The sequence below is a fragment of the Zonotrichia albicollis genome, chromosome 3, assembly GCF_047830755.1.
Source record: "Zonotrichia albicollis isolate bZonAlb1 chromosome 3, bZonAlb1.hap1, whole genome shotgun sequence".
Lineage (NCBI taxonomy): Eukaryota > Metazoa > Chordata > Aves > Passeriformes > Passerellidae > Zonotrichia > Zonotrichia albicollis.
Genome location: NC_133821.1, coordinates 109,765,792 through 109,785,835, shown reverse-complemented (window position 1 = coordinate 109,785,835; position 20,044 = coordinate 109,765,792). Strand labels below are relative to the sequence as shown.

The window sequence follows — 20,044 nt, the reverse complement described above, 5'->3', positions numbered from 1 at the left end:
TTTGTAAATATGTTGCCTACTAATCATACTATATTTTTATGGTGCATATATTTCAATAAAAGAATTTATAAAGCCTGTAAAACACTCATTATCATGTTTGTGTACTGGTTTGGAAGGCTAAATAGCATTATGCACAGAGCTTTTAAAATAGCTATCATAATAGTGCAATGGTATTTTAGTTTAACCTATACCAAAATCTCATAGTTCACCCTAATATGAATGAATCCTTCCCAAATGCAATTTAAAAGGTCATAAGGGATTGTGAAAAGGATACAACAAATACATTTCTTCTACAAAACTTTGGAAGTGTAAAAGTAGTTTTCATTTCCATATGCTGTGAACATTGAAGAGTAACTTGCAAGGTAAATTTAGATTTTTCTAATAGCCTTTTCATCACCCATTGAAGTGCAATTAGTCTCACCTTTTTGTTGTTTAATGTAATTTGTTATTTTTGTTTGTAATGGAAATGAAACTTCTATCATTCTTTCTGTACATTGCTGTACCATCAGCCCTCTGTCTGGTTACTTTTATACACATGAAAGATTGCAAAAAGATTTTGCCTAAAGTTTTCAAGTTTCAGAATACAGCAGCAGCAAGTAGAAGACAGAAGGAGACATCAGTGAAAAAACCTATAAATAACAAGAAACATAGAGCTCAGACATTGCATGGTTTGTTGGACAGTGACCAGACTAGTCAGATCACACACTTTTAAATGCATATGTTACACAGAAAAAGGAAAATTAGCATGAGAATATTTAAGAGTGAGTGCTGTGTTTAGGAAAGCAGTGCAAAATGAGGCTTCATCAGCTCACTGCTATTAAAATAAGTTGTTTGATTTTCCAAAAAATGCTGGGGGGAATATATCACTTTATCCTACCTCTGAGTTTCCAATACATGGTGATAAACATGTGTAATTAAATCCATGAGATTTATCCATACACACTGCTCCTGGGGCACAGCTTATGTTGTTGAATAAGCAGGCATCAATATCGAGTTCACATCTTTCACCTTCAAAACCTGCACCACAAAGAGAATGTTTAATCACAGTTCATTCAGAATATTGACATTATGTCTGTTCAGGGTGTTAGCAGTTAACACCACTCTAGTAGAGTTATTTGGCAGTTTTATTTTGTGAACAAAGAGAAAAAGTGCTTTTCTTCATAAAAATGTTCACTGCATTTGTTGACATACAGTGCTATTTTTATATTGCTACTTCTTAACAGAAATATTTGGATGACATTTTTTTTTTTTTGTTAGAAAAAATTACCAATGACTCACCTATAGGGCAAGTGCATTTAAAATGATCTTCATAGGCAATACATGTTCCTCCATTTTCGCACGAATTGGAACCACAGCTGTCGATTTGCACCTCACAGAATTCTCCTGAAATAGGAAAAAAGTCCTAAAATTATTAGGAATTAATATCACTTTCTTAAGGAAATGCTGTAAGTCATATTAGTAATATTGATAGAATAACTTCCTTTAAATAAGATCTCTGGGATATTGGTTAAAGGTCTTGTGTATGTTTTCAAACTTTTTTTTTTTGCTCCACTTATACATATAAAAAATCGATTTCAGTGTTTCAAAAAAGGTCAAACCAAAAATACTTTTTCAGCATTTGGAACAATTTAGGATGTATCCAGAAGGTGATACAGAGCTGAAGAGGGGAGATTTTCCCTGGAAATAATTAGCTGAAACTGAGGTAATGCCCTATTATTTACATTTTACTATGCATTTTCTGAGCTCTGTTTTGGCTAGGAAAAATTTATCACATTTATTCGAGGTAACCTTTAGTGTGATTCACTGAACAACTTGCTCATTTAGCTGAAAACTGCTTTTAGCTCAGCAGGAATAATAATTAAACTTGTAACTGGACAGTTCTAAAAAAATGTACTGAAGAGATGTATATCTCATGGAATGTGATATGAATCAATAAGAAAACCATCAGGTTTACCATTAGTCTTGAAAGACAACTAGATTTGACAAAAACAAAGCACTTTCACTTTTTATTCTTATTCTTTTTGGTACTGAAAACAATTTCATGAATTCTCTATATATATTCTTGATTTTCTTCCTTGTTATTGGTGTGCTTTTTGTTGCTTTCCTTGACTTTTTTTTAATTTACTATTTTTACAGCAAGAATTTGGAGTGGGGAGGGGGCAGAGGGGGAGCGGGGGCAGTTTCCAAATTTAGAAAAAAAAATCTGTACAGCTGAGAAAAGTAGAAGGAGGTTCAGGAGTTTTGAGGTATTTCGAAGAGGAAAACTTCAGAATATACAATAAGTGTAAATTACTGATGCTTTTATCAGCAACTTGTTTGTAATCAGTGTTAGTTTATGGCTTAAGCAGAAAACACTGAAGAGCTGTACAGGAGAAAAATGTTTGGAAGGAATATACAAGAAATGTGGATAATTTCTTAAAGCAGATAATTTATCCTGTAAAATTTCAAGTCAGAAGTTAGTATTTATTTGAAATTCTTCCTATGTCAAAAAAAGGGAATAAAGTTACTTCAAATAATGAAATTGTTTTAAAATTTTTTATATCTATCCTTTTGATCTAAAGCTAGAGCCATCAGGAAAACACAACTTAATAGGATAAAAATTGGTAAGAAATGACTATGTCTCTTCTTCAATATTTTCTGCCAATTTTATTCACTTTTATTATGCTGGAATAGAGTTTCAAGACCTAAAGACTGCTTCTCATGGACTTCTGTAAATTCAAACGGGAATATGTTGTGTTTTGTTGGCCAAAAATCTCTATTTTGGGCCAACAGGTGCTAAACCACAAGTGTAATTTCATGTTTTTACATACAGGTTGACCAGCATGCTTTTAAGGATTTTTAACATTTACTCTATCCTTTCAGTTCTCAGTTAAAAATCATCCAGTGATAACATCTATCAATATTTTAATAGCCAAGATTATATTTTATTATAAAGTTTACTGAGTTAAAAATATTTTCAATAATACATAATAATAGAGAACATAGGAAAATAGGAAATTAGATGTTTCTTGCTATTTATTATTATTATAATATTTAATATTACATGGGAAACTATCAGCAACCTGACCTTCCATATACAAGATTCTCATTTGCTCTGTTCATATTGGCTCTAATGGTAACCCAAAGTATCTGCATTTCTTGGGAGATTTCATCATGATGAATACTTTTACAAAGCCACTTTTCCTGTAATAGTGGCCAGCAAAGAGGCATGCTAACACATAAATAGATATTTTCATCCCAAAAGCAGCTGGATGTTCTACTGAAGCTGCAATCTCGTAGGAATTGTGGGGTTTCATTTGGTTTGTTTTTTTTTTTTTTAATGAGGTTTGGAAGGCAAAATCAGGAGCAAAAAAAATCTGAGAAAAAAACTTCAACTCAATATGTATTTTGGACCAATTTTTTTCATGTTTATTCATGAGGATGGAATTGTCTTGTCCAAGAAACCCTTATGAATAAATATTAGTGCAACCCAACAGGCTTTAAGAATTATTTTGCTATAAATCTGAAATTCTTATAGTGGCTGTATCCTTTAAGCAAACTTTATGACTTTTCCCTGCCACAATGAGGTCAAGAAAACCTAGTAAATTCAAACTGTTATAGAATTTATTGGAATCTGAATACTGCTGAGAAATGCATAATTTATGGTATTAAAGTCTGATTAAGTGATAAATGGATATCAGGAGAGATCTCCACAGTAATCCACTTAGCTTTTAATGCCTAATTATCACTTCATAGTGAGTAAGGGCTGAGTAATTGAGAAATGCAGTACTTAGAGAACTCAAACAAGATTTTTGTGCACAATTAAGCATGTTATTCTTCTATCAGAAATAGGTTCAGCAGGCCCACGGAACAAAGGGGAAAATAAAGAACTTTTACAACATTAGGAGGAGGGAAAAAATTTAATTCAAGACTACTTATTAACTACTGTTGCACTGTTTATTTTGTAAATGACCTTATACATTATTCATCTAAGGATGTGTTCTTAAAAGTTAAATTCTTTAATTATTTTCCTTAATTTTCTTTTACCACCAATATATTTAGAGGACACTTTCTTGTCCTCCTTGGTTCTTGCTCTTTTAATTTCCATCTTATCTTTAGATTTTCTAACTCCATCCATACACACACATGTAATTTGTCTATGTTTCTTTTTTGCAGTTTCCAACTTCCACTGTCTGAGTACGGTGGAATGAGACATTTAATTGCATTAACACACTAAACCTAAAAGAATATACCTTGCTTCTCATTTGTGTATTTGTTAGCTTAGAATCCGTGATTAGCTAAAACAACTGCATAGCTCTGGGGGTCATAAAAGCCAGCTACAAAACAGATAAATTAGTGTACTTATGTCTATACCTGGCAATAAACTTACTAGTGAACTTAAATAAATAACCACAAATAACCTTATCCAGGTAAAATTCACCAAACAATTCTAAAGAGACTGAAATGTGACATTGCTGAAATGAAGAAACATCAGTAGAACAAGGAATCTTTTAAATAGAGTTTGGTAGCAGAAGAAGGAAAGATGGCAAATTCAATACAAATTCTAAAAGTAATTTGAGGGTATTTTCCCCAATAGCCCTGCAGAACAACACTGCCTTTTCTAGCAATAGACCATAAGCTTTGCATTAAATTTGCAAGAACTGAGGGTCATCAGACTTTCTTGCAATGATGATTTACTTGGCCTAATTGTGACAATAGTTTTTTTCTTCTGATTTGCTTTAGTTTTTTTTATCTTTACATGGAACAACCATAGATTTAAATAAATAAGAGCAAGTAGACATTATAACTACGATTGCATTTACTAGCCTGATGCAGTGCTGTATACAAATAGAGGGCTGGTATCACAACAAGAGACCTTGAGAATAGAGACAGGATGTGATGTGAGGAGCACTGCAGTGATTAGAGATGGTGGACCCCACAACAACAGGCAACTCACCAGTGCCCAGTTAAAGAATGAAGACCTCTAGCTGGACAAAACTGGTCTGAAGGCTAACAAAAAGCACAAAGAAATTTAATTTAATATACTTTAGACCCACCATAAAATGTAAATTAAGATCTAAAATAGAACTGCAGTCCAATGAAAATAAAAGGTGTAAGTGGACAGATAGAAATGACCCCAAGTGGATACTGGAGATGGAGAAACCATCAGTATGATTGTCCATTCCTTCCAGTGAAAGAATATAGATTCTGCAACACTGCTTCCAACAGCAGCACTATGAAATCATTGACCTTAAGATCTGGAGGAGTAGGGAAAAGGGTGAGAATTATATTATAAAAAGGGAGATAAACTATGAATTATGTTGCAACTGTATACCACTCATTTTCTGCAGCAATTAGATTTGCCCTGAAAATTATTTAAATTTTAATATTTCAGTTATATCACCAATACATTTCTGGCTTTACATGCATATATGGTGCGCTTCTACCCTGCACATAACAAAAGATTTTCAACATAAGAAAATCATTTAGAGGCTTATATACCATTAAGTCTGACTTTATCACATATGTCCCTGGGGGTTCTTAAAAATAATATAACTCACAGTTCCATTCTGTATAGTACAGTGTAGTAAAGGCAGAACTTCTAGTGTGTTTCATTTGTAATTCACCCAAAAATTTTAACCTATAAAACAGAATTTGCAGTCCCTCAGACTTTGGTTGCACTTATGTTTGCTAGAGATATTTTTAGTTTTATGTGATCTTCTTCAGTCTATTTTTGTATTCTGCTCTAGTCTATTTTTGTACTTCCACTCTCAATTTAATATTCTTCCTATTTTTTTCCAGGAACTATGTTAATAACCAGTGTGCTTATAAAGAGCGTATAGAGATGATCTACAGTAAGCATTTTTAATTTGCTATGTTGCATGGTAGCAAGTTTATCAAACAAAAAGAGTACATAATGTAACATAATGCACAAGCACTGGATTGTATCATAATTATTTTTTAATGTCTTTTCTCCAAAGTAATTTTATGAAGCTAAAACTCAAGATTTTTTTCTATGTTTTTTTGTTCCCTGATTTAGAAGGCAGTTTTAACACCCAATTAGATTTATTGCCTATGTATATACATGTGCACAGGCTGAAATAATCATAGAACCATTGCTTTTCAACCATTCAAACCAAGAAGCTAGTAGGAACTTCAAAAAACATGCTCTTTGGCACAGCATGGACAGTTAAGGTTCACTCTCTGAAATATTGGCTTTTACATCCATGCTACTGCATTATAGGTCATAAAAAATTCAACTTCTGTTGTATGATTTGTCTCATCCTGAACTCAGTCCAAAAGGTGTCATATGAGTAGAGGACTCTAAAATTCTAAGCTCTTTCTATGTATCCTAAAGAGATCAAAGAGCAACAAGCCTGGTACAGACATTTTAAGCACTTAAAAATTACACGTTTTATTTTGCTTCCTGGAACTTTACATTTATTTATTTATTTTAAAATACATTAAATCCACTTAAAGTAATATTTATTGGAACCATTAGATAGGTTTCCATGTATTCAAAGTATTTCCTTATTTTCCCTTAGACCTGTGTAGAACTGTGCAGATAAATCTAGGTATAGCGATAAATCTTTGTGGTTTTCTAAGTAAATTAATTTCAGCGAATGAGAAAAGAATTTTAAAATAGGAGAAATAAACACCTGATCTGACATTCACACATGTAGGTGTTCAAAGTTCTGCCTGACAGCCAAACAATCAAGCTTAAATGACTTGGTTTCGACATTAGAAAAACCTCTTTTATAAACTAGTTAGCATAAATATTCAAATGAAGATTTATTTAAGATTAATATGTGTGTTTTTTCAGTCTTCTTAGAAGAGACTGTAATTGCATACTGATAAAATAAATATTTTTTCTACTGCTAAACATTAAAGAAAGGATCACATCATTGTTCTCGTTGGTGGAAGCATTTTTGCTATAGGTGGGTTGAGGAAACACCAAACTGGAAAATGCTCACCAACTATAGATGAAATCTAGCCAAATTGCTTAGACTACATTATTAAATTTTATCTTTCTAAAGTACATTATACTGAAATTTCTCATTCATTGATTATCACTACCATATCCCTGCATTAAATGAAAACAAAATTAAAAATGATACAGCCATCTGAAATGGCAGCTGGCATCAGAAGGAACACATTTATCTACAGTGGTATTTGAAACATAATCTAAAATATTTCTTTTGTTGAAATTTGCAAGTTTAATTATATTTTTTCTGTTATTTTACTACCACAATTCCTTTGTATTTCATTTTAGGATGGTGTTTCACAAATCCCTGTGAAGAAGAGTTATTCTTCTGAGAGAAAAAAAATTAAATAAAGTAAACCCAAGAACAATGCAATAATAATTATTTAATGACACAGCTTTGCTAATTAACATATAAAGGAGGTAGTTTCCATTATCTCATGAAAAGCAAGAGTTTATTGGGGTTGGAGATAACAATTCCAAGTCTGATTAGATTTTGATTAGGTGTAAGTGGTTAGGCATATTTACACCATATCATGGGCCAATGATCTAGAAAATTATTTCCTTTTTTGGGAAAGCAGCATAACCTTTTCAACATAAAGACATACATGTCCAATAGGTAAAGCAGCTGAAGTAAAACACCTAGGTTCATTAGGTACTGTCCCAGCTTCATAGACTAGGGGGACACAAACTATAATAGGAACATTTTCAAGCTCAAGTAAACATTATTATGCTTATTCTCAAAATTTACCAGCTATCATAATTTATTTACATGGACCTGAATTTAAAACTTTTCAAAAAGATCAAAAAGACTTTCAGTGACCACAGTCAGCTTATGACTTAGTGCAGTTGTCTACCTACTACATGAATTATACACAGTCAAATGAAAAATATGCAGTTAAAATTTTACCTTCTCCTGCTTCAAAATGCAACTAATCATTTAAGGGCGCTTAGGAATAGTCCTTTCTGAGAGTTCTTCTGCAACTGTTGGTTAAGCACAGTCTTTAGCTGAGTTGCTTTTTACAGAATGTCTTTAAATTTGTTTGAGATGTATTTTAATAACCTTGGCTCCTAAATGAACTCATTATTCTGGAACAGGCAATTAGACTTTTGACCATTTAATAGATTATCTGTCCTTTCTCTTAGCTGCATTCAGGATTTAGATGGAAATCTCGTCATAAAGATTCATCTCTTGGCAAAGTCTTTTGCAGACCTTTCTTTCAAGGAGTCTCTTATTCTTTTGTGAAGGTTTTGTTTGTTTCTTTATTTTGTTGTTGGTCAAAGTGCCCTTTATATGTCTCATTAAAAATCTGGTTCATATAAAAACTACAACAGGTTACTAGGAGAATATGCAAAACAATTTTCATGCCCGGAACACAGAATTTTCATCTAGCTTGATCCTTTTTCCCTCATCCTAAGTGAAGTATGAAATAACACAGAACAGTCATTCTCAGAGATACCCACCGAGAGAGGGCAGATTACAGAAAGAGAATTCCTACCTAGCCTGGATAAAAAAAGCACCATACTTGCAGGTCCCTCGGCTCTCTGTAAGACACTTGAACATCGCTCTTAGGTTCCAGAGAGGATGCGAAGCTTTTTTAAGTTTTAGAAAATATTCCTTGGCAAATTGAGTCTAAATATTTAGATAAAAGGATTCTGGATTGAGAATAAGATAATAGTTTATGAGCCCAGAGTAAAGATAAAATCAGTGCACTGAGGCAACAGTCCAAATTTGTGTGGGTGACATAAAGATTGATCGTGGGATAATAGAATAGATTGGGTTGGAAGAGACCTTTAAAGATCATTTAGTCAAAGCCTCCTGCAATGAGCTGGGACATCTTTAACTCAGGCTGCTCCAAATTGTCCTTGAATACTTCCAGAAATGGGACATTTGTCCCATCTCTGGGCAACCTGGTCCAGTGATTCACAGCTCTCATTCTGAAAAATTCCTTCCTTATATGTAGTATAAATATATTGTCTTTCAATTTAAAGCCATTACCCCTTGTCATTCCTACAGACCCTTGTAAAAAGCTCCTCTCCAGGTTTTTTAGGATTTTTTGGTTTGGTGTTTTTTTTTTTTTTTTTTTGTTTTTGGGGTTTTGTTTTGGGTTTTGTTTTTTTTTTTTTTGGTTTGGTTTGGTTTGGTTTTTTTTGTTGGTAAACTGCAGTATTGAAATGCCTCAATGAGGTGTTTAGAGATTCTTTTCTCCAAGGTGAACACCCCCAACCCTCTTATCCTTTCCTCATAGGAGAATTGTTCCAGAACTGTCCTCTGTACTGGCTCCATGTCCTTTCTGTGCTGAGGGCTATAGGACTGGATGCAGCACTCTGATGTAAATTCTATATTATTTTACGTTCTTATCTGAATTGTTGTGATCTGAAAGGTAAATTAAACTTCCTATATAGAGTTTATACTAAATTGGTGGCAAATGCTGAGGAGAAAGGTATCATGAAAACAAATCTAATGAAGTCAAATATTTTGAAGGAACATATTTGCAAAGTGAGATATCTCAGTAAATAGAAATGGAGGCAAGTATATTGCAGAAAAAGTAAACCTGAGCAATTCAGTGTCCCAGAGTGAGGACCAAAGTTAAAAGTTGTTGCTGAATGTAAGTTTCTGATGTGATTCCAGTTAAAAAACCCAAATAAACAAAACCAAAAAAAGGATAGGTCTTGAAGTGCCCAAAAAATCTGCTTATTTGACAAGAGAAATATACCTTATAAGAGACATCATTCACACAGTTGAAGTAATGATTTAAGTCTTTAACAAAGTGGTTTTGTATATCATATTTCAACAGAATGCATTTGGGTTGTTTTTGTTTTTTGTTTTTTAATAGAAGGAGCAACTACTGAGCACAAAGGTTGAAAAATAGCATAAGAAAGTCTAGATTATTTAGTTCATAGATTAACATTATTCCAACTTCAATGGAGATAGAGTAGGCTATGCCAGACAATGATTTTGTATATTGTGTCTGAGAAAAATGAAGCAATATAAGATTCACCCGGTTATCCGTACTTTAAAGAGGATATTTGATATTCAAAGCAAAAAGATGTAAGTCTGAGGTCTTTTAAAGAACTAAAATAGAACTACAAAGAACAGCTTTGTAATGAAAACAGTCACTAGATCTACACTATAGTATTATTAATCTTTCCAATGCATTATATATTTTTAAACATGCTATAATTATATCTATACTGCCTGCCTTATCACGTTTTAAACCCATTAGTGTGATAGGTGATTTGTAATGCTGTTGACAGTTTTTGTACCTTGATAATATCTGAAATTGTGTACTTGGCTGAGTAAACACAGGTTCAGCTGAGAAGCAGAAAATAACGTCTCTATGGTTATTATAGTAAATTAGCTTTTTTAAGCACTTCAACTTATTCAGAAGACTTTTTTACTGATTTTGCATAAAAGGACTACATCACTCATGTTTCCTATTGATGATGTGATGTTTTTATCAGGGTGATATATAGCTATTTCAATGTTCACTGTCTATCCAACTACCTCTCTGAATGCTGAGAGAAAGCTACAGTTTCCCTTGTCACTAACAGCAGATTTATATATTTGGGGATATGAATGAATTATGCAGTGGTGTTCTCATAAAGAGACTTACAAACTATCCACAGAGAAAAAAAAAAAACAAAAAAAACCCCCAGCTTTTTAATTTTTACTCTGAATGAATAAAAAAGGAAAAATATAGACATCAAGAGCTGTAAACCCAGAAGAGCCAGACAAACTAAATAAAACCAGCACAGTTCTAACTCCTTGACAGGTAAATCTTGGAGTTGTATGCCTCAGTAAAATGAGGCATGGTAGGTTGGTAGGAGCTGGGAAGAAGGAGAATAAAATGGTAGGCTGTGTAACATGCACCTGGACTTGAGGTCAGACTTTCACAGGAACACATTGTGAACAGGAAACACTCCTGCTATGTCCCTGAAAATTTGCTACTTTTAAAATATTCAGTTAGTTATGTAAATTTCTTCTTTAGTTTGAGTTCTGGGCTAATAGTCCCAGAAAGTCAAGTACAAGTCAGCTTGTTCTTCTCTTAAAAAATACAAGGTTGATAGCGATGGGTGAAAGTCATTTTTGGAGTTCATGAGCAGATGTAGCTCTCTGAAAAATTCCATATGCCAAGTTTAAGGGTATATTTTAAAGCATGTCTTTTAGTTGAGAACTTTACTAATTATATGCTTAGAAATCCAGACCTTGATACAGCCATATTTCTTAAAAAAACAATCACATAATTAAGTTAACGATAGCTATTCTTAATGAACAAAAATTCCTTTAAAATTCCTACAGACTCAAATGGGCAAAATACACTGTGCACAGCAAATTAAACCAGAAACTGAACTATTAGGAAATATGAACATATTCATAAATATCTGCCTGCACTGGGAGCATCTTATTCCATTTTAAAAGCAGGCAGAACTTAAATACTGATATTACATTATTCCTTGAATTTTCATGTAGAATGTTTTTATAGTCTTTTGGCTTTTCATGCAAGTGCTGCATGCCAAAATATTAGAAGTATTTCCAGCACAAAGTAGCTTTAGTATTTTGTGTGGAAATTAGGACCCGAGGAAAAAATGTTGACTTAAACTACTGTAGATCAGAGTCTGCTTGGAGTAATTATAAGTATGCCACAACATCAGACATTAGCCCTAGTCCTCATTAATTGTCCAGGAGTTTATCTGCTTCATATTAAATATTATGCCAGTATGGATAATGTGTCCTTTTTATTTTTTCATTGTTTACTTCTCTATCCTTTCATTGCAATTAGTACTGTTGAATGCCCTAGATGGACTGAAACTGTTGTGTTTTCATGTAATTCATCTTGCTATCATCTTAGGTGAGAGTTCTTAGTACAGATCAGTGTCCTTATAACACACTTTCTGATGAGGCATCACCTTGAGTCCTGGGTGCAGTTTTTGCTTTGGACACCACAATATGAGATGGATACAAAGCTATTGGAGAGCATCCAAAGAAGGGCCACAGTAAAGTGAAAGGGCTTAGAAGGGAAACCATATGAAAAGGAGCTGAAATCACTAGGTCTGTTCAGAAGAGACTGAGGGGAGACCTCCATGTGATTTGCAGCATCCTCACACAGGGAAGACAAGGGCAGGTACCAATTTCTTCTCTGTCGTGACCAGTGACAGGACTCAAGCGAATGACATGAAGCAGAGTTGAGGAAGGTTTAGGTTGAATATGAGGAGAAGGTTCTTCCCCCAAAGGGTGGCTGGGCACTTCAATATGCTCTCCAGGGAACTGGTCACAGCACAAAGCCTGACAGCACTCAAGAAGTATTTGTAAAATATTCTCAGGCACGTGGTGTGATTTTGGTGTTGTCCTGTGCAGAGCCAGGACTTGGGCATGGTGATCTTTGTGGGCCCCTTCCAATTCAGTACATGCTATCCTTCTGATGTATACAGTCAGTGTAACTCATGCTTTTTCTTGGAATTTTACTGGCTTTGGGAGAGACCTGCATTGCGAGCTAATTTGAAAGAACAGACTAGCTAAAATAATTTTCCTTTCACCCTAACTAATACTATATGGACACACCTCCTAAAAGGCATTTTAAAAAGCAGGTAAGGTTTCTGAGCATCTGCTGAAGAGGATTAGAATGAGAAGTACTTTGGTTTTTCATATTGCTTTCTGTCAGTTATCTCTGAAATTTCTTCTTTAATAAAAAACTGAGTCTTCTGAAAAGCAACAAGCTGTTTCCTTTTTATTCACCTATGAATGTAAGAATTCTGAGTGAATTCCTGTAGCACTCCTTAACAAGTGACTTCTTTTATTCCATTATTTCACTACATGGTCATTGATGTTTGGGATCTCTGTGCCCTAACCATTTCTCTTTCAGAAGTGACAATCACAATAACATATAAAGTGCAATGAACAAAGCTTAAAGTGGCAGTATCTATTGCTGAGACAGATACTGATGTGTAATTCCAGTATGCTCCTGTGATGTAGCTACCTCTCATGATGCTTCAAAAATTCCTTTATTTGCTCACCTTTACTATAGGGATTAGAGCTGTGGGAAAAAAGTACTACTCTTTTTATCTATTTGAGTTTTGAGACGTAGGAGATTATCACTGTACTTTGACATGAAATAGAGATCTTCCCCAAATATTCTAGAAATGGCTGAACTCTTGCCTGCTAGCAATAAGTATTGAATGAACTCCTTATTTTGCTTCCCCTATGTGAACAGCTTCTGCTTGACCTAACGATTTATCTTTATCTCAACTTTTCTTACTTTTGTGCTTCTGGTTCTTTCCAACACCTCACTGGGGAAGAGTGAACAACCAGATGTTCGATACTTAACTGCCCACCAGGGTTTAAATATGTCACCACTGTGTCCTTGAGAACAAAAGAATTTAAAAAGGTGCATTCGGCCAGAGAGAAGGATTAAAATAAATGTTGCCTTAACAAGGCTTTGTAAGACATAGGAACTTTTATATCCCATAGCTCATTCTCTGGGACATTAGTTATTCTGGCACCAGAGATGTCTTCTACAGAATACTGTTTCAAGTATCCTACACAGTTCAACAGGGCAATCTCCATCAAAGCATGTTTATATATATTTCTCATATACCTGTAGAAATTAGAAGATCTGTCTCAATAAAACAATGAAAAGGAAAAAATAAATTGTGGATAAATCTATGAACAATCTTAATGAGTGTTATAAAAACTTTTAAGATAAGGAAAAAGTATGCAATTGAAGTAGTACTTAAAAATCTGGTTGGCGAGTTTTCTTGGGATTCAGTTTATTTTAGCAGTAGTAAGATTATTTAAATTAAAGGACTTTTATGTGAAGTGAGAATGACCATGCCAAATCAACATGCCAAATCAATTCCTGCCAATATGATTGCTCTACACACAAGGAAATATAGGAATAAATTAGAGGAAGTTTATTCAAGGACAATTGGTCTACTGTGCAGGACCTGAGAAATTGCTGATATGGATTGTTTCAATGCCCTAAGATATATTACTTACAAGCACTGTTGTAGAGTCAAAGGTTTTTATCCACTTTCAGAGAAGAGAAAAAATAAAATGAAAATAATAAACTAACAGCAGAAGCAAATTGAAAACACCAAAGTAATGACACCTATTCAACAAAAATAACTATACATTATAAGTCTTTATTCTATGAGCATTTAAACTTAACATTTATTTTCTGAGGAAATGACTCAATTTTTTTTACATATAAACAGAAATAAAATCTATAGTTTAAAATTTCATGTCTGTTGTAGCGTGTTTTTAAGTTTCTCAGTTTGCTCCCCCATGATATGTATTTTTCCCTCTTTTATTCTATGTAAATGGTTTCTCCCTCCCCAGTTTTCCCGCCACAGTTCTCCTGCCAGTTTTGTTTCCATAGCAACCCCTGCCTTCAGTCAGTTGTGTTATATAATTCCTCCTCCCCTATTCTCCCTTATAAGTAAAGGTTTTCTCCTCCCTGGGCCCAGTCAATCACCCCCCTCTCCTCCCAGCTTTCGAGAACCTTCTTCTCTCTGGGGGCCGTGGTTGGCTGTGGTCCCGGGGCCCCTCCTTTGCTTTGTATTTATTGGTTACTTATGTATGTCAATTATGTTCAGCACCTCCCTTTAGGTTTTCTCATTGGATAGCTGGGCTTCCTTCCCTTCTCCTCCCCTCTCCTTTAAAATCCCGTCTCTCTCCCGCTGATCGGGGCCATTTGCTGTGGGCATTTCCCTTGTTGGTGCCTCCAGTCCATCAAATAAACCGACTTTGCACCCCCAGCAAGTGGTCGCCTCCTTGCCTGTCTCAATTAGCGCAACTCCAAGCGAGCTCAACATCCAGCCCAGCCTGAAGCCAAAGACGCTGAAGGGGGCTGGCAGTGGATGCGCAGGGGCGTCGGCCGTATCACCCCTTCTGCTAGCCGGACCTAGGGCCGCGTACGCCCTCGCGCGCATGTCCATGCATCAAGTTTCTACAAGGTTTTGTTAAAGAGTATGGAACCAAACTGAAGAGGGTTTATTACTTTTTAAATCAAAGTTCTACTTTTCACAGCTGAGAATGTTACATCATGTCATATTTTGTGTTCCCTAAGATGTTTGATCCAAATGTGATTTGAATGTTAACGCAAAAGCTGCAGCTGTAGTGTTTATAATTTAAAAACACAATTAAGAGCCAATGGATATGAAACTACAATAGCTTTTCTGGTTGCAGAAACTTATTTAATTCAGAGTCAAGTAAATGTACAAAAATTGCTACTACATTTCCCTTTCCTTTCCAAATACATAAATGAAACAATGAACAGGTATAAAATAATTTTTTTTATGGATCAAGACTGAAGAAGTAACTGGCTATAAAAAAGCAGAAAAAGTGGAAAAAAATCAATTGCAATATATAGAACCCCTTACAATGATAATTCACAAAAATAGAATTTTGGCCTCACAGAAAGATACCCTTGAACAACAAAGTTGTTTCCACTTGAATTCAGCCATGACTCAGTGTTTGGCAATGTTTAATTCTATTAATTGCATATATTTGTTGCCATTTATTGCAACCTATTGAACTTTTGTTTCATGATCATATTGTACACTAGAAACCTTAAATTATCTCAAAAGCTTTGAAGTATTGTAGTGAAACATTACTTATATTCACAAATTTATAATTATAGGCATCACACCAATTTTAAAAAGTAAAGCATAAATTAAAAAATAAAACCCTATAGGGAATAATGGAGAAGTGAAGAGAAACGTTGATAAATAAACTCTGGGTTATTCAACTATTATTTCTTTTTTAATGGTAGTAGATTTAAAATCTGTTTTCTCCGTGTATTGACATCTGTACTTTAGATTAATTTTCATTCTTTGGGTAATAAACATTGTTCCTATATTTCATATTGTTGTTTTTAAAGTTCTCCTAATATTTCTGGCACTTATTTTTAAATTGATGTACATGTTGCTAATGTCTCTCTCCATAATATTATCTAAACCTGCAGTGAATCATGTTTGAATCTTCTCTTTCAGTTCCATCTCTAGACAAAGATTAGTGAAGGATTTCAGAATCCAATTTCAATGAGCTTCTTTTTAAAGGATAATGGTGGAGGAAAAAAATCAGAAATTATTTTCTTTGCCACTTAAAAAAACCAAAACACCAGTGTGTTTAATATAAGCTACTCTTTTGGCTTCTTTTGTATCTAATTAAAAGAGAAACATTGCTGAAGAAATTGTGTCAATCACCAACAAATATCTGACACAGTGGTTATAATCCCCTCTAAAAAACTGACTTACTAACAATACAGAGAACCTCAAAGACTAGCCTTTAGTTAAGTAAAATGAATCAGTTAATCCCACATCAAATTAAATTTCATAAATCACTGGTGGTTCACTAAGGTATTTAAATAGTAGGTGGAATTCAGCTCTCAAAAGCTGAGTAAAGTTATCTGAGTAAATATAGGCAGATAAAAACTAACAAACTTCCTGAATCCCATTTCTCTCATTAATTAGATATCCAGGAACATTAATTAGATATCAGACATGAAGCTCACATGCAAAACTTTTATATGTAGACATACACTTAGTCTCTTAAACTGAAGCTAAAGCTTATTCTAAGAATATTATTAGTGTAACCTGAATTGGAAGATTCAAAAGTAACCTGTAAATTCCATTCAGATTTTATAGGCATCACAGCAGAGGGCAGAAAATGCAGAGAGGTGTGATTACGCTCCAAATACTTCTTTATTTCTTTATCCTTTTTTTTTAAATCCAGCATACATACATTTGAATATTTAAAAGGAAATGAAACTAGATTATTTGTATCTACATGATTTGTATATGCCTTACCTGTAAAATCACGAGGACACAAACACTGAAACAAAGGTTTTTCTCTCAGTTGACTCACATCAATGCAAGTTGCTCCGTCAGAACAATTATTTGGGTAAATTAAACATGCATTTTCAGCAAATTGGCAAAATTCTCCTGTCCATCCAGGTGCACAGAGGCACTAGACATAACAAACACATGAACAAACAAAAAAAAAACAAACACAGAAAACCCAAAATGAAAATGCAAAGTGAAAGTTCGTGTAATATTCTTTGGGTCTTGCATTTTACTACTGAGTAAAAGTGTGGTAGAACTCAGCTGAGACTATTCCTCATGCCTGTACTTGTGGATGATAAAACAGTTAAGAGAGGCAAAACTCATCTACCAGATCTGTTGAAAAACTGGGGGAAAAAAAGGATGCATGAGTTGGGGGAAATAGTGAGATAATTACTGGCTGTAAGGGATAAAAAATACCATCAGGAACAGAAGGACTGAGTGTCCAAAAAGGATTTTAGAGGGATAGACACGAGGGAGAAATTGGGTGGTGAATGACAACAAAGCTTGCAAGGCAAATACTCTCACAGTCCAGTAATCAGAAAACATACTACAGGGTTTCTGTTACACATGCACACTCTACCTGTTAAATAAAATAAACTAAAATTGCTTATTCAGAGGAAAGGGGGAGATCTGAAGATTATATTAGCTTCTCAGTAGAATCCTGTGAAACTCATACAAGTGCTGTGATCAAATATAATTAATATAGCTTGCTTTGAATCCCCTTCCAAGGGCAATAAAAGACTATAGCCCTTTTGTATGTATGTGAGTATTTCAGAACTCTGGAATGGTATACCAGATTCACAATATAGAAACATTTTACATGAGTAAGTGTACTTGTGAACACCAAAGACAAATAGATGTGTTATAGTGACTCATACAAGTAAAAAAAAAGTTGCCAAAGAACAAGACCAGCTTAAGGCACAGAAAATAGGCAGAATATATTGCTGACTACAGAAAAAAATTACTGTAAAAAGCCCCAAGGCAAGTAGTACCAGGAGGAGATCATCATTTTTTGAAGGGCGGGAGAGCGCTTGGGGGGAGATAAAATAATGCAGACCATCAAATCTATAGAAGAAGGATGGAGACAGAAGACAAGCTCAATTCAGTAATGACTTCTCTCATCAAAGAGCTCATGAGACAGATTACCTTGACCTTTGTTGTTAAGTAGCAACAGGGACCACAGCTGTCAGCACTAATTATTCGGCATCAACTCCACAGCATTGTGTGATCACAGAGAATTTAGATTTTAAATGTTACAGAGTAACAGTACATAGGGGTACTAAAAATGCCTAACAATCTTGAAAACTGCTAGCATTAAATATTCTGTTTGTGAATTAATTCATTCGAGTTTGTTCAAAGTTTAAAACAGGCCCTACCTCTCAGTCTTTTAAACATTCCCTTTACAGTGATCTCTGATTCCCTATCTGACATATATACTTTGTAAAAATGAACAGTACTTGGGTGGTCAAGTGAAGGCTTTAAGGGAGCTGCACTGATGGGAATCCCTTACTGTGAATCTCTGCATTCAATGATTGAAACAGCAGACAACTAAAGTAGATTGCCATCTCCAAAGGAGCATGATAGCCTACAGAATAAGTGTGACTTACCTTCCGAGGCCTGGAAGAATAGAATGTTCTCCAGCAGTATATTTCCTTGTATTTTCTGCATTTTTATTCCTGCATCACTGTGTTGTGACAGTGCCCATACACAACCCTGACATTTGCTGATTGTCTTCCCCTCGATCTCCAGGAACACTTTCCACTGCTATGTACTGTCCTTGATGTTATGTTTGATTAAAAATGACACTACTATGTTAAAGGTAAGAGGAGGTAAAAACAAGATGGCATGTTTTAGGTAACTGAATCTATGGGTTTGTCTGTGTTTGTTAATGAGTTCACGAAGCTTATCCCAGGCAAACCTGTAGAAACATGATTTATCCTCTAAGTCAATATATTTTACATTCATTGGACTCCAGAATTATTTAGGTTAAGAGAGGTTTTGAAGGCCATAGAGTCCTATTCCTTGCTCAGAGCAGGTCAAACTTCAGATGCAAGTTGGTTGCTCAGGATCTTTTCTACTTGAGGTTTGAATATCTCCAAGGATATTGGATATATGACAATTCCACAGCCTTTATGGGCAACTTGTTGCAGCACTTAAATACACTCACACTACAGTTATGAAAAATTTCTTCTTGCTTCCTAGCCATAATTTCCCTTGTTGCAACTTCTGTCAGTTGCCTCTCATACCAGTACCTCTGAGAAAAAAATGGCTTCATCTTGTTTATCATCACCCAATAAGGAGCTGAAGAAAAAAATTATGTCCCCATTCAGCTCTCTGTTTTCAAGGCCTAAGACAGAACCTTCAGCCTTTCTTCATATGCTGCAAAGTTTTCACAATGTTGATGGCTCTCTGTTAGATTTGCTACAATTCTGTCAGTCTTATTTTTTGTACATTGAAGTTCTACACCTCAGAGTACTCCATAGGTAGCTTATCAAGTGCTGAGCAGAAGGAACTGATCACCTGCTCTCTATGCTTTTACTAATGCAAGCCCGTATTATATGAGGCTACCTACACTTTATCATGATTTGGTTACATTGGCCTACTCCCTCATCTTCCATGGATGTATCTTGTCAAGTCCTTTGAACATTTATAAATACCCTCATTGCCTGTGGTCCTGGTTTGGCATTTCTCTTCAACTAATGGTATTTCATTCCTCTAAATTTTGCCACCTGGCATGGGACTTGGGAAATTTAAAAGCACATATTGTAAGTGAAAACCAGAGCAAAGACACTGAATGTCATCCACCTCAATCAGAAGTGGGCATACATTTCCCTTGATCTCATTTTTTCTGCCACTGTACCTATACAAATTTTTAAGATAGTTTCTCCTTTATGAGTATTTTTCATGAGGACCCATTTGGAAATTCTCCTTGAGTAGACTCGACCTTTTACCTACCTAGTCACTATTTGTTGTATTTCCTTTCTTTACATGTCTTAAGTCCATTCTGTGAGAAAGAATTTCAAATAAGTTCACTGAAGTCTAACCTTATTTCTAGTGGATAAATGTTAACTTAAATATGTTCTCAGAGATGGAATTGTGACAGTAGCTGTGAAAACTACATTTTATTTTCCTCTAGAAAAGTGACTTTTCTGCACCTGCAGTGAAAAAGGTATTGCTGTCAAGATAGCATTCAGAACCTGAATGGCTATTTCCAGACTGTGCCTGAATAATTTTGAG

General features: G+C 34.6%; 1 protein-coding gene across 4 annotated transcripts in view; it reads right to left on the bottom strand.

The window, feature by feature from the left end:
- Window positions 1-20,044, bottom strand: part of EYS (eyes shut homolog) — a 790,428-nt gene that overhangs the window by 623,834 nt on the left and 146,550 nt on the right. For all 4 annotated transcript variants that reach the window (XM_026791587.2, XM_074538459.1, XM_074538460.1 and 1 more), the window contains exons 7-9: window positions 16,772-16,931; window positions 1,279-1,383; window positions 878-1,017 (exon numbers count right to left, since the gene is read on the bottom strand). In XM_026791587.2, the coding sequence (XP_026647388.2) occupies window positions 878-1,017; window positions 1,279-1,383; window positions 16,772-16,931 (405 nt within the window). The remainder of the gene's footprint in view (window positions 1-877; window positions 1,018-1,278; window positions 1,384-16,771; window positions 16,932-20,044) is intronic.